Source organism: Grampus griseus (assembly GCF_964374135.1).
Source record: "Grampus griseus genome assembly, chromosome: 3".
Classification (NCBI taxonomy): domain Eukaryota; kingdom Metazoa; phylum Chordata; class Mammalia; order Artiodactyla; family Delphinidae; genus Grampus; species Grampus griseus.
In genome coordinates this window covers 161,028,614-161,043,128 of record NC_139019.1, presented here as the reverse complement: position 1 = coordinate 161,043,128, position 14,515 = coordinate 161,028,614, and the positions used below count along the sequence as shown (strand labels likewise).

Here is a 14,515-nt window from a genome sequence, read left to right as displayed (position 1 = left end):
TATCCCTAGTACTTATTTATCTTATAACTGGAAGTGTGTACCTTTTGACTGCCTTCATGCAATTCCCCTGCCCCCATCCCTACTCCTTCTGGTGACCACAATCTGATCTCTTTTTCTATGGGTTTGTTTGTTTGTTTTTGCAGTATAATTGACCTACATTAGTTGCTGGCGTACAATGTAGTGATCTGATATTTCTATACATTAAAAAAGGATCACCATGTGGTAACATTGTTTTAAAATATTCTATCTGTTATTTCTATGTTGGAGTGAAGGGGGTCAGGTTCCCACATCACATCATTCTGCCACCTTGACTAAAAGGCCAAACTCCCTCATTTTTTCTATATCCTTTTTTGGGCCTGCGTTGGGTCTTCGTTGCTGCATGCGGGCTTTCTCTAGTTGCTGTGAGCAGGGGCTACTCTTCTTTGCGGTGCCCAGGCTTCTCATTGAGGCAGCTTCTCTTGTTGCAGAGCATTGTCTCTAGGCGCACGGGCTTCAGTAGTTGTGGCAAATGGGCTTAGTTGCTCCACGGCATGTGGGATCTTCCTGGGCCAGGGATTGAACCCGTGTCCCCTGCATTAGCAGGTGAATTCTTAACCACTGCGCCACCAGGGAAGTCCTGGGCTTTTTTTAATTTTTTATGATTATTTTTTAAATTAATGAATTAATTTAGGCTGCACTGGGTCTTCGTTGCCGTGCGTGGGCTTTCTCTAGTTGTGGTGAGCGGGGGCTACTCTTTTTTTTTTTTTTGCGGTACGCGGGCCTCTCACTGTTGTGGCCTCTCCCGTTGTGGAGCACAGGCTCCGGACGCGCAGGTTTAGCGGCCGTGGCTCACAGGTCCAGCCGCTCCGTGGCATGTGGGGTCTTCCCGGACCGGGGCGCGAACCCGTGCCCCCTGCATCGGCAGGCGGACTCTCAACCACGGCGCCACCAGGGAAGCCCTGGCCAGACTTTTAATAGCAGACCTTAATTTCTTCTGTTCCCTTTTAAATGTCCTATAATTGGAATAACCAATCTGTCCTCTTTTATGTTCAGCTCCTTTCACTCAAAACAATGTATGTGAGATTTCTCTATAGTGCTGACCTCATTCTCATTGATGTGTTGAACGGGTATAAATAAGTCAGTATTTCTATTCCTATTCGTTCATATTAATATATTGATGAATATACACTTGATATTCATTATTCTGTTGATGGGCATTTGGGTGCTTTCTGGTTTGGGGTGAGTATAAACACTTGGACCTCTTGAGTATATATGTCAGGGTGGAATTGTGGAGTTCCTGTCAAGATATGGATCGTTTCTGCAAGTGGTTGTGACATATTCACCTTTTAAATTTTAGCCATTCTTGTGGGTCTGGACACCATTTCTAATGGCTGGATAGTATACCACTGTATGAATATTCAATTGATTAATTTAAACCACCATTTGGCTTGTTTCCAGTTTTGACTCTTCTCAAAAGTATAGAGATGAACATCCTTGAGTACTTTTCTTTATGCACTTGTAACTGCCCCCAGCAATCACCTTTTTGGTTATTTCCAGTTTTGTATTTAGGTACAAAATAACACTGGATATATGTAAAATAGATAACCAACAAGGGCCTACAGTATAGCACAGGGAACTATACTGAATACCTTGTAATAACCTATAATGGAAGAGAATGTAAAAAAAGAACATATATGTATATATATTTAGGTATGTATAACTGAATCACTTCTCTATACACCCGAAACTAAGACAGCATTGTAAATCAACTATATTTCAATAAAAATTTTTTAAAAACCCCACTGGAATAGACTTCCTTGCACATTCATCTTTTTTTTTTTTTAAATCCGAAAACGTGTGTGTGGAGGAGATTCACTGACAATTGTAGCAGAAGTGCCAATTCTTAAAAAAAATTAATTAAGTTATTTATTTTTGGCTGCATTGGGTCTTAGTTACTGTGCACGGGCTTTCTCTAATTGTGGCAAGCGGGGTCTACTCTTTGTTGCGGTGTGCAGGCTTCTCACTGCGATGGCTTCTCTTGTTGTGGAGCATGGGTTCTAGGCACACGGGCTTCAGTAGCTGTGGCATGTGGGCTCAGTAGTTGTGGCTCGCGGGCTCTAGAGCGCAGACTCAGTAGTTGTGGTGTACGGGCTTAGTTGCTCCGTGGCATGTGGGATCTTCCCGGACCAGGGCTCGAACCCATGTCTCCTGCATTGGCAGGCAGATTCTTAACCACTGTGCCACCAGGGAAGCCCAGAAGTACCTTTTTTTTTTTTTTTTAAAGAAGATGTTGTGGGTAGGAGTTTATTAATTAATTAATTTATTTTTGCTGTGTTGCGTCTTCGTTTCTGTGCGAGGACTCTCTCTAGTTGTGGCAGGCGGGGGCCACTCTTCATCGCGGTGCGCAGGCCTCTCACTATGGCGGCCTCTCCTGTTGCGGAGCACAGGCTCCAGACGCGCAGGCTCAGTAGTTGTGGCTTACGGGCCCAGTTGCTCCGTGCCATGTGGAATCCTCCCAGACCAGGGCTCGAACCCGTGTCCCCTGCCTCAGCAGGCAGATTCTCAACCACTGCGCCACCAGGGAAGCCCCAGAAGTGCCAATTTTTGATGGTGGCTTTATCCTACCCTTTGGCCTAACTGGTATTTCTCTAGTTTTACCTCTGAATGAGTGAGATTTGCAAAGAGAAAAAAAAAAAAAAGTTGTGTTTTTTTTTTTTTTTTTAAAGAGAATTTAGTTTTTTTGCTTTTAACATCTCTTTTCGTTTTGGTCTTGGGGACAGAGCCAACCCAGGGCAGTGTAGCTGCATAATGCATGGGCTGAAGGGATGAAGGCTGCTTCCTCTTGCAAGCTGGCTTCTGAGATTGCGCCTTCTCTTCCTGCTTTTCCTCCAGGTCTGTGACCCTCCAAGGTATGAAGTCTGACTGGTCCAGCCAGAAGGGGATACTTCTGCAAAGTAAGTGTCTTATGCTCCAGGTTATACATCAGGGCTGCTTGACAGTGTCTGAACTCTCTCTGCATCAAAGTACTTCTTTTTTTTTTTTTTTTAAGAGCAGATGGACTAAGATTTATTTATTTACTTAACATTAACATTTAAAAAGATTTCATTTATCTCAGCAACTTGAAAGACAATTGAGTGTACTATTAAAACACTTGAAATCCAGAGACAAGAAAGATCCCAGCGCCATTCTGGAGGTGGCGTGAAGATCTGTGCCAGGCCTCCAACCTAGGCTAGGCTCTGCCATAAAACTGAGACAATCTAAAGATAAGACAGCCTTGGCCTCGTTCCCACTGGGAGACAGCCCTAACTGCTCATGAGTAAGAGAGAGCTAGATTGTACTAAGGACTGGTTCCTCATGAGTCATCAGGAAGGTCAGTTGGTTCTGTCTTCAGCAGGTAGTCAAAGTACTTCTGAAAGCCAGTCATGCCCTCATTCTTCCCTCTACCACCCTTCCATCTGTCATTGATCTATCCATCATCTACGTTATCCCCCATTCATTCACTGATCCATCCAGCCATTCATCAGTCCACCTCCTATTCATTGATCTCTTTACCAATTCCTTCAGCTTTCTTCATTCACACACATTTATCTACTCAGGTTTCATCCATCCATCTGCCCACTCATCTCTCCTCCCTCCCTCCATCTATCCATATATCCCGCCACCCACCCACCCATCCACGCATCTATCCATCCACCCACCTACTCATCTATCCATCCATCCATTCCTCCATCCACCCACACATCCATCCATTTATCTGTTTACTCACTCATCCATCCGTTCATCCATCCATCCATGTGTCCATTTCCTTATTTACTTATCTGTTCATCAATTCATTCGTCAACTTCATTTACTCATCCATTTGCAGCCCTACCCTTCATCCATTCCTCCAACCCATCCAGCATTCATGTGTCCCCTGATTTATCCATTCAGTATCTAGCCATGAGACCATCTATCCATCCAACTTTCAGTCCACTCATCCACTCATTTATTGGTCAAGCTAGCCACCCAGCCAATACCTGTTCAAAGCTTGGAGCCCAGCCCTGTGACTGAGATAGGGCCACAGAAGTGACTCAGACTTGGTTCCCACCCTCTAGGAATTCACAGTCGATGGAGGAAAGCAAATAATAACACCAGGCGCATACACACACAAACAGGATATTTCCAAAATACTGTGATCAGTGCTGTACTCACAGTATGTTCCAGATACAGAGGAAGGTCGAAAAGCAGGTGGTCAGACATTCAGGTGAGAACGTGCCATGTGTGCTGGTGTTGAAGTAGCCACAGGGTGATGAGGGAGACATGGGTGCCAAAGGCCACCTGGGCATGTGGCTGGGAGAGAGAGGGCCTGCCAAGGAGAGGAGGAAGATGGCAAGGTGCCAGGAGCAAGAAGATGTAGGTTCTGGGGTGAGTGCCTGCCCCAGCCAGGAGGCCTTGTGTGTACATTACACTGCTCCCTGACCGCTTACTTCCCTGTAACCCCCCACAGGCAGAGCTGAGCCGCCTAGGAACCAAAGCAAGGCAGCAAGCAACACAGCTACAGGTGTCACCCAGTGGGCAGAGCTCCTATCAGCCGTCCCCAACCTTCAAGACAAAGTGGGGACACTGCGTCTGCAGCTACAGGTGTCACCCAGCGGGAAGAGCTCCTATCAGCCCGTCCCCAATCTCCAAGGCAAAGCAGGGACACTGCATCCACGGCCCCGGCATGAGCCGCCTGCATCCGAGGAGACCCTTGTGCAACAGCCAGACAAGGACGAGACGGTGGCTCATCATGTCCCATGCCTCCGGGCTGCGGTGGAGAGCCAGACCTTCAAGAATGTCCTGGTGGACGAAATGGACATGATGCTGTCCCACGCAGCCACCCTCATCCAAGCCAACTGGAGGGGCTACCGGCTCCGGCAGAAGGTAATCTCTCAGGTGATGGTGACCAAGGCCATCCAGGAGGCCTGGCGACGCTTCAGCACCAGGTGCCTCCTCCAGTCTGGCAAGACGGTGGAGAAAAAAGCGAAGGTGGAGGAGAGGGACATCCCTTACCACTCGCCCCGGCAGGTGCGGTTCCAGCATCTGGAAGAGGGCAAGTCCCTTCTGGCCCAGCCCACCATGGTGAGCAAGGAGACCCAGTTTCCTTCCTCCAACGGCCTGGCCGCTTGTACCCACCAGCTGGCCTTGCTGCAGTCCCAGGGCATGTCACAGCCGGGTACGTGCTCTGTCGGAGGCCCCAGCGTCGCCTTTCTTCCACACCAGACCGCTGCCATCAGACTTCCGTGTCCTGTGAGTCCAGAGGCGAAGTGCCTCCCATGCCTGCTGACAAGAACCATCAGAAATGCCTGCCTTGTCCACGGAGAGGGGGACATGATGAAGACCAAGCAAGTTACTGCCAGAGCTAACAAGGCAGGAGGCCCGGGGCCACCACCATCCGGAAGATGTGCCCAGGCAGTTCAAGGACAACTCAAGAGCCAAACCCAGGCCCACATGGAAGCAGAGGTCCTCGAAGGGCCACCACAGACAGGCCCAGCACCCGTGATAACCAAGACCCCAGCTCAGACGTGCCCACAAGCCACAGTGACCAAGACCCTACTCCAGTCATGCCTAGCGGCCACGATGAACAAAATCCAATCCCAGCCGTGCCCAGTGCCCGTGATAACAATAACCAAAACCCCACCCCAGCCCTGCCCAGCGACCCCGGTGACCAAGACCTCAGTTCAAATGAGACCATCAGCCTCGATGACCAACACTTCACCCCGGACACGACCAGCAGCCATGATGGCCAAGACTCCACCCCAGTTATGCCTGTTGCCCTCAACGTTCAAGTCTCCAACGCAGACACGCCCTGCAGCCACGATGACCAAGGCCCCACCCCAGACGTGTGCAGCGCTCGTGACGGCCAAGACCCCACCCCAGGTGCGCCTGGCAGCCACGATGACCAAGACCCCATCTCATCAGACACTCCAAGGCGTCTCGGTGACCAAAGGTCCTCCTGCCCAGACACGCCTGGCGGCCATGGTAACCAAGACCCCAGCTCAGTTACGCTCAGTAGCCGCCATCCTCAGGACCCTGTGCCTGCCCCCTCCAGCAGCTGAAAATCTCAAACCTCCACCTTCAGCATTGGCGGCAGCTGGAATTCCCGACACCTCATCCCACACATGTCTAAGTGGACTGAAGGCCAAGGCTGTGGTGAACGCGAGGCAGGCAGCAGGGGTGACCAAGGTCTCACCCCACCCGTACTTGACTAAGGGAAAAATGAAATGCTTCCCCCCATCACATCTGGGGGCTGGGGATCCCAAGCCTACAGCCAGGCCTCCTTCGGAAGGTGAGAAAATCAAGGACTTCTCCCAGAAACGGGTGAAAACAGAAACAGCGTCTAACATCAGTGAGGCCATGGAAGTGCCCGTGGTGTCGTCCTGGTCAAAAGTGGCTGAGGATGGGAGCAAGCAGGCACACCTGAGGACGGATGTCGTGAAGGCCCTATCCCAGGTATGTGAGCCTATAGAAACAGCTGTGGCACATCTGGGTACCTGTCTGCCTCAGGCACAACCGGCCCCGTGTTCGACCACAGGCTTGCCTCAGGCACGTCTGCCGGCCGAGCTGACCAAGCCCCCGTCCCAGGCACATGTTTCTACCAAGCTGACCAAGGGCCCGTCCCAAGGACATCCACCCCCTGAGCTGACCACAGCCCTAGCCCAATCACATCTGTCCAAGGTGCAGTCCCAGGCACATCTGCCCACCACGCTGACCCAGGCACCGTCCCAGGCACATCTGGCCACAGAAACGGCCAAGAGCTTCCATGCAGCCCGCCAGGCCGCTGAGCTCAGCAGGAAGACCCAGTCCCAACCACTCCTAGTCGAGTTCAAGGCCTCCACCCAGCCCTGCCAGCACGTTGGCGCCCTGCCCCGAGCCAAGCCAGAGGACAGATTGACCCAGCTCCTGTCCCACATCTACGTGCAGGGCAAGGCCACCCAGGGCCCACGCCAGGGGGCCTCTGAGAGCCAGAACACGCTGGTGCCTCTGCTGGCCTCTGCTGGGCACACCACGTGCAGTGTCGAATCCTGGGGGGACAGGGCCCAGCTGTCAACAAGCAGCCCAGCCCCGCCCTGCCAGGAGGAGCTGGCAGCCTCCCAGCTCGCTTCCCTATGTGCTCAGCTGGCTGCCCTGCTGGGCTCCCAGGAGAACCTCTCCGCGCCCTGCTGGCAAAAGCCCTCTCCCAGGGGAAAGTGAGGGCGGCCCTGGACCAGGCCCTATCCAAAGAGGTCTCGGGAGCCACGATGGCCAAGGCCCTGCCCCAGGGCATCCTGGGCACGGCGCTGGTGAAGGCGCTGTCCTGGGGCAAGCTGGCCACCAGCCTGTCCTGCGCCCTGGCCCGGGGCGAGCTGCGGGCAGAGCTCCCTAAGGCCATTCAGGGCAGACTGGCGGACGTGCTCAGCAAGGCCCTGATGGAGGGGGAGCGGGCCACCTTGAACCAGGCCCTGTGTCAGGGTGAGCTGGGCACAGTCCTCAGCCAGTCTTTTTCTCAGGTGGCCCTGAGGTCTGGAGTCGTCCTCCCCAAGGCTGCCGCGAAAACGGCGGGAAGCGGGGTGACTGTGATGCCGACCCTGGTGGAGGTGGACTGCAGGAGGAGCCCGTCGGCTGCATGGGGTCCCACCCTGGGCCGCATGAGACTACAGCCCAGCAAGGTCAGGGTTCACTGGGGTGGGGCCTCGGAGGGTTTCATCACAGGCTGGCCCTCCAGGCTCTTGGAAGAGGTGGGGGATGGAGCCATGCTCGGGGGGTCACCCTGCTCCTCGGTGGTCTCTGTGGGCGCCTCCTTGACTGCTGGACCCCTTGACCATTCATCAGTATCCCCTGATTGCTGCCCTGGACCCCACTCTGTCACAGGAGATGGGACCCAGCAGAGACACCCTAAATCTGTACCTGACCCCCAAGGTCCGTGAGGCAAATGTGTGCCTGCACCCAAGGGCTAGTGAACTGGCCTCAGATCTCAGTCCCATGGTGAGTGATGTGGACCCCAATTTGCCCAACTCGCCCCACCAGCAGCCGCCCCCCAGTCTGTGGCAGCCACTCATTGCCAATGGCGTGGGCCCAAGCATGAGCCGGCCGTCATTGGCCAGTGGCAGCATGACCCCAAGCACCCACAATCCACACGAGGTCAGCAGGGCGGCCCCACGTCCATGGGCGTCGTCGGGGGAGGGCAGGGTAGTGGCACCGGGCAAGCTTCCCGTCACTGCAGGTCGTGGGAGGGGCACCCACTCCCACCAGTGTGCCGCTGCCTATGTGGGGTCGGCTTGCGGGTGTCAACCCTCCGGGGTCAGCAGGGTACCTCCCGGTGTGTGTCGACCCTCAGTGGCCAGAGGTCTGCAACAGTCATCTATGGTCCCTGAGGAGACCATGCAGAGAACTCGGTCCCCAGATCCTAAACGAGCCTCCATGGGCACTAGGGAGATGACCAACAAGGTGACCCCAAGTCCACCACATGCCTCCACGGTGAGCAAAGCACAACCACAGGCCCCCAAGGCCTGTGTCATAACCCCAGATCTCCGGCCCGGCTCCGTAGCTCCTGGTCATCGCTGGGCACTCAAGACTCAGGTTGATCCCAGTCTGTTCCAAGCCTCCCCAGGCAATAGGCTGGCGCCCACCCTTCCCCGTACAGCCATCCCTGGGCAGGAGAAAAATCAAGCACGGGGTACCATTTCCAGTGTTCACTGCCCACAGGAGCTGGTGACTAGCCATATACTTAATGAACTGGTGTCCACTTTGCCACAGGGTCCAGACAGTGACCTGGCCAGAAGCTTCTCCCAGGGCTCCACAGACTATGGCTCCAATGTGAGCAATTCCCAGAGCTCACTGCGCAACTGCAGTTCACTCAGCCTTTCCTCCAAGTCTGTGGCCAGCATGACCGCTGTTGACCTGGTGGAGGAGTAGTCCTGGGAAGCCAGCTTGGACAGGGAGCTTCATCTAGATCCTCTCCTCTCTGGGGCGCCTGTGGAGAGGTCCCAGGGACCTGGGAGCATGGAAGAGTCTGAGAGAGCAGGCCATGGGCACGTGACCCCGAACCTCCACGACCAGCCTTCTGCAGCTTCAGAACTGATCCCCCGTCTGCGTCACAGTGCAGTGGCCAGTCGCATGACCTAGAGTGTCCACTGGGGCTCAGATGGTGAGGGAGATATGTCCTCAGGCCAAAGCGCCATGAATCTGAAGGAGAGCTTGTCCCAGAAACCCTATAGGACTGGGTTGACCCTCAGTCTGTCTTTGAGTAATGTGGTCCCTATGGTCTATTGGCGGCCATCTGTGGCCGGTAGGTTGACCCCATGCCTATCCCAGCCTACAGTAGCCAGTAAGGTCTCCCCAGATCCAGACCAGCTCTCTGTGGCCAGTAGAGTGATCGCCAGCCTATCTGGGCCATCTGTGGCCAGTAAGATGACTCCCACCCTAAGCCAGACATCCAGGACCAATAGGGTGGCCCCTAGCCTAGCTCAGCCATTGGTGACTGATGGGTCCCCAGCTTTGCACAGCCATTGATGGCCTGTAGGGTGGCTCTCAGCCTAGCCCAGCCATCCATGGCCGGTGTGGTGGCCCCCAGCTTAGCCCAACCACCTGTGACTGGTGGGGTGGCCCTGGGCCTAGCCCAGCCATCTATGACCACTGGGGTGGCCCCCAGCCTTGCCCAGCCACCTGTGAACAGTGGGGTGGCCCCTAGCTTAGCCCAGCTGCCTGTGACTTGTGGGGGGACCCCCAGCCTAGCCCAGCCACGTGTGACCAGTGGGGTGGCCCCCAGCCTTGCCCAGACACCTGTGACCAGTGGGGTGGCCCTGAGCCTAGCCCAGCCATCTATGACCACCAGGGTGGCCCCCAGCCTTGCGCAGCCACCTGTGACCAGTGGGGTGGCCCCCAGCTTAGCCCAGCTGCCTGTGACTCATGGCAGGGCCCCTAGCCCAAGCCAGCCACCTATGACTGATGGGATGACCCCCAGCCTAGGCCAGACATGTAGGGTTGGTGGGGTGGCCCCCAGTCTAGCCCAGTCACCTATGACCATTGGGGTGGCCCCTAGCCTAGGCCAACCATCTATGACCATTGGAGTAAACCCCTGCCTAGCCCAGCCATCCTTCGCCAGTGGGATGGCTCCTAGCTTAGGCCAACCTCCTATGGCTTATGTGGTGGCCCCCAGCCTAGGCCAGCCATCTGTGGCTGGGAGGGGGATGCCCAGCCTGGCCCAGCCGTCTGTGATTAGTGTATCGGTTGTGCACTCTGTCAGCCAAGTTGGGCCCGTAGCATGGGTTCAAATCTACTGTCCTCAAGGGTGAGTGCAGTGGCTCCCCGTCAGCGTCCTTCCTCTTTTGCCATTGAAGTCACCTCGTGTGCACCATGTCCATCAGTGGCTAACAGCGTGGGCCGGGGTCTGAGCCAGCCAGCTGTGTCTACTAGGGTGGACCCGTGTCAAGATCCTCTGATGGTTAGTGGGGTGACCCCACATCCCCAGGCCCCTGAGCTCCGCAAGGTGGCCCTTGGGTTCCATCAGCCATCCAGTATCAGTGGGAGACACCCAAGCATAACTGAACAGTCTGCTGTCACTGTTTCAGCTCCAAGTCTCTACCAGGCATCTGTGGCCCGTGGAGAGGACTCTCGTCTGGGCCAGGGAACTAGTATATCTCAGGGGATTCTGTTCAGGGGCAGGGCTACAAGCATGTCCCAGGGCACCATGGCTGCTGGCATGCTTCCACATTTGGAAGCTGCTCGTGTGTTCCTAAGTATGTCTCGGGTACCTGTATCCCCTGGCATGTCAGGGAGTATGGGGTGGAGAAGTGTGGTGACTGGTATGGGCCCAAGCCAATCTCAGGTGACCGGGGGCGTGGCCCCCATTACATCCTGGGCCTCTGCGGCTGGTGCCCCCTTGATTCACGAACCAGCCTCAGAGGCGGGACCTGGCTTCTCTCCAGCTTCAGTGCCCGGTGGATTGGATGTGAGTTCATCCAAGTTTTCCCTCACCAATGTGGGCCCCGGCATATCTCAGGTCAATGTCGATCTCCCAATATCTTTGGACCAACAGTGTCCTTCTGTGCTTCCAATCTCCAAATCCAGTTACCAACAAGCAGATGCTGTCAGCCAGGAGCCTGGGATGGGCATGGCCAGTGGTGTGCTGCCAGGTTCTGTAGCCAGTAGGATGACCACAGCTGTGGCCTCAGGTACTAGGGCCGGTGGTATGACCCCTAGTCTTTCCCCAGGGTCCGTGATCAGGGGTGTGGGCCAGAGCCTTCCTCAAGGGTCCATGATGAGTTGTGTGGCCCCAGCCTTCCACCAGGTTATATGGTCAGTGGTGTGGTTCAGACCCTTCCCCCAGGGTCCATGATCAGTGGCATGGGTCAGGGCCTTCCTCCAGGTTCTGGGGCCGATGGCATGGCCAGAACCCTGCCTCTGAGTTCTGTCACAACTGCAGTGTCCCCCAGCCTGAATGCAGCATCCGGTGCTGGTGGGAAGAGGCAAGGTCTCTCTGTAAGACCGTCAGCTAGTCTAACTGCTCCAAGCCTGCTCCTAGGTTCAGCGGCAAGTGGGGTGGGCTCAAGTACCCCTCCTCGTCCTGTGGCCTCTAGGGTGGACCCAGCATCTATGCCTGGGGGACTGGATCAGAACCTAGTTCTGGAGTCCATGGCTAGGACAGCTGGTCCACCCTCCACAGTTGGAGGCGTGGCCCAGAGCCTGCCCCAAGGGTCCATGCTGATTGGGCTCTCTCCTCATCAATATCACGGAGCCCTGGCAGGAGAAGCGTCCACAGCCTCCTTCCAGGCATCCCGTGCCCCTGGCCTGGCCCAAGCTTACCTCCAGGAAGCTAATGGCACAGCCAAGGGAGTGTACCAAGTGCCTACAGTTCTGCAAAGAGCCTCAGAGTTGAGCCAAGCTCTTGGGATGATGCTGTTTGAGACCACAGGCCACCAGACTGTGATAAAGCCAGAGGACCTGGACGAGGCTTTGCCCCAGGGGTCCATATCCAACTGGGAGCCCGAGGTCCTTGAGGCAACCCCGTGGATGTCCCATAGTCCCCTGGCAACTGACATCGACCACAGTCAAGAATTCCCTGCAGACTCTTCCCAAAGACCAAAATGCCGCTCTTGGAGGAGGTGGCTCCCAGCTAAGCTATGTCTATGACCAGCGGCATGGCCTCTGTCCCTCCACAGTCCCCGAGGTTTGCCAAGCACTCCGTGGCCAGTGGTGGCACCCCAACTCTGCATCAGAGGTCAGCCAGCAATTGGGGGGCCCCCAGTTCCCACCTTGTGGCTGCTAGTGGGGTCCCTGGTGCGCAGACAGGGTCTGTCAAGGGCACTTTGGCTCATCAGCAGACATCAGTGTCTCACGCTGTACCCCGGAGCCCCTCCATGGTTTATGTTGTGCCCCAGAGCCCCTCGGCGGCTCACATGTCCCGGAGCCATTCCCGTGGGACGATGGCTTCTACTGTCATCTCAGGGTCACCCAAGCTGGCCCATGGCAGTACTATTGGCAACCGGTTTACACCCAGGATCTGTGGCTGGGATGGGGACCCCAAGCACTTCCCGGAAGTCAGGGGCCACCAGCGTGGCCTCACACGTGCCACTTCATCCACCCCTGGTGAGAGGGGTGGCATCCAGCACGCTCCAGAAGCCAGTGTCTGGGGGTCTGATGCAGGATGGCCGTGAGTCCCTCGGCCCTAGAAAATCCTTCGGGGCCACGCATGATGTCCCTTTCCCACAAATGCCGGACAATTCTGTGGCTGGGACGGGCCCCGCCCATCAGGAGCAGAAGGATGCCCCCAGGTCCTCACAGGAAGTTCCTAAACCTTCCACAGGCGCACCGCTGGCCCTAGCGCCAACAGTCTACACTGGTGAGGTGGCACCACGGATGGTCTTCCCTAGGCTGAATCCGGGGGTTCGGAGCGTGCCTCTGGGCTCTGAGCCTTCACCGAGTGGTTCCCGGCGGCCCCTCTTTAACCAGGAGTCGCCGCCGGTGTCTCGGAATTCCCTTAGCTCCGTGGCTCCTGCAGACAGTCACGGGGCATCCCTGACTCCCGCTGTACTCCAGGGTCCTGAGGACAGTGGCGTGTCTGGCAGCCAAGCGTGGAACTCTGCTGTCCCCAGCGTAGCGGTCGGGCCCAGAGACGGCACTGCGGCCCCTGGGGGCGCGTGGGATGTCATGGCGGCGGTGGATCCCAGACAGCCGGGGGAGCTGGTGACGTCGTCGGCGCAGGCTGTGGAGGAGATAATCGTGCATGCGGTGGTCATCCTCCAGGCGTGTACACGTGGCTTCCTGGTGCGCCGTACCATCAAGGTGTGGCATCAGTGGGCCATCCCCATCCAGGCTGCCTGGCGTGGCTACCGTCTACGGCGGGACCTGGCCCAGCTCTGCAGAGCCGCCACAGTCATCCAGGCTGCGTGGCGAGGCTTCTGCATCCGCCGGAGCTGCACCCAGCAGATGCTGCTCCCAGGCATGTGGGCTGAGACGGGCAGCAGGGCCAGGACCACGTCTGATCACTGCTGCTTCCAGTCCTGCCACCCACGTGTCTGTAGTCTCTGCCAGTCACTGAGCTCTGGACTGGGGAGCCCACCCATCGTGGTGATGCTTGTGGGTTCCAGCTCCCGCACATGCCACATATGCGGCCATACCCTGCCCACCCGGGTGCTGCATGGCACGGGCCAGGGTGCTGCGGGCCAGGCCGGCATGCCACGGGGCTACCTCACCCGGTCAAACCCCCAGAGCCCCTGGCAACCCCATCACCAGAGCCAGAGCAAGGCAGCCACGGCCATTCAGTCAGCCTGGAGGGGCTTCGCTGTACGCTGCCAGCTGAAGCAGCGGCGGTTAGCAGCCAAGATGCTTCAAGCCACCTGGCGCGGCCATTGCACCCGGGCCTCTCTCACCACGGATGCGCTCTTGGGACCAGCGGCGTGGGACAACTCACAGCACATGCCGTGGCTAGGTGTCTAGGACCTTGGCTTACCAGTGGGGGAACACCAGGGGAGGAGCCATGTGGCTCTCTGGGTCTAATGAATAAAGCCCTCCACAGTCTGGGTCTTGGTCTACCTGTGCTTACGGGGGTGTCTCGGGCATGGTGCGAGGGAAAATGAGAGGGATCTGGAACATCCTGGACAGGAGGGGCCCCAAACTTCCAACCATGCAGTTGGCACCTAGGGTCTGTGGCTGGGATGGGGACCCCAAGCCTTTCCCAGAGGTCAGGGCTGCCAGCGTGGCCTCATACGTACCATCATATTCATCCACGGCTAGCAGGGCAGCGTCGTCGGTTCCAGATGGAGGTACTCCAGAAGCCAGTGTCTGGGGACCTGGCCTAGAATGGACACCATGGGTCCCTTGGCCCTGGAAAATCCTACAGGTGCATGCATGGGTGCCTCATTCAGGAATTACTAGAGGGTTCCAGCCACATCCAGATTTGGGGGGATGCTGGGCCCAGCCCCAAGGGGCCCCAATCTGGGTGAGAGAGAGCCGTACATAGACATCCCCAGCTGGTGGGATCAGGGACAGGGCAGAGAGGGAGAGAGGGGGCAGCCTGGCCAAGAGGAGGGGTAGAGGG

General features: G+C 56.4%; 1 protein-coding gene across 1 annotated transcript; it reads left to right on the top strand.

Moving 5' to 3' along the window:
- Positions 1-217: 217 nt before the first annotated feature.
- Positions 218-13,978, top strand: IQCN (IQ motif containing N; the record flags this gene model as incomplete). Its single annotated transcript, XM_082650383.1, has 5 exons — positions 218-222; positions 2,872-2,933; positions 4,466-6,450; positions 7,488-7,646; positions 13,015-13,978. The coding sequence occupies 5 exons, from the start codon at positions 218-220 to the stop codon at positions 13,912-13,914; spliced, it is 3,111 nt and encodes a 1,036-aa protein (XP_082506509.1). The 3' UTR covers positions 13,915-13,978.
- Between the last annotated feature and the right edge of the window lie 537 nt (positions 13,979-14,515).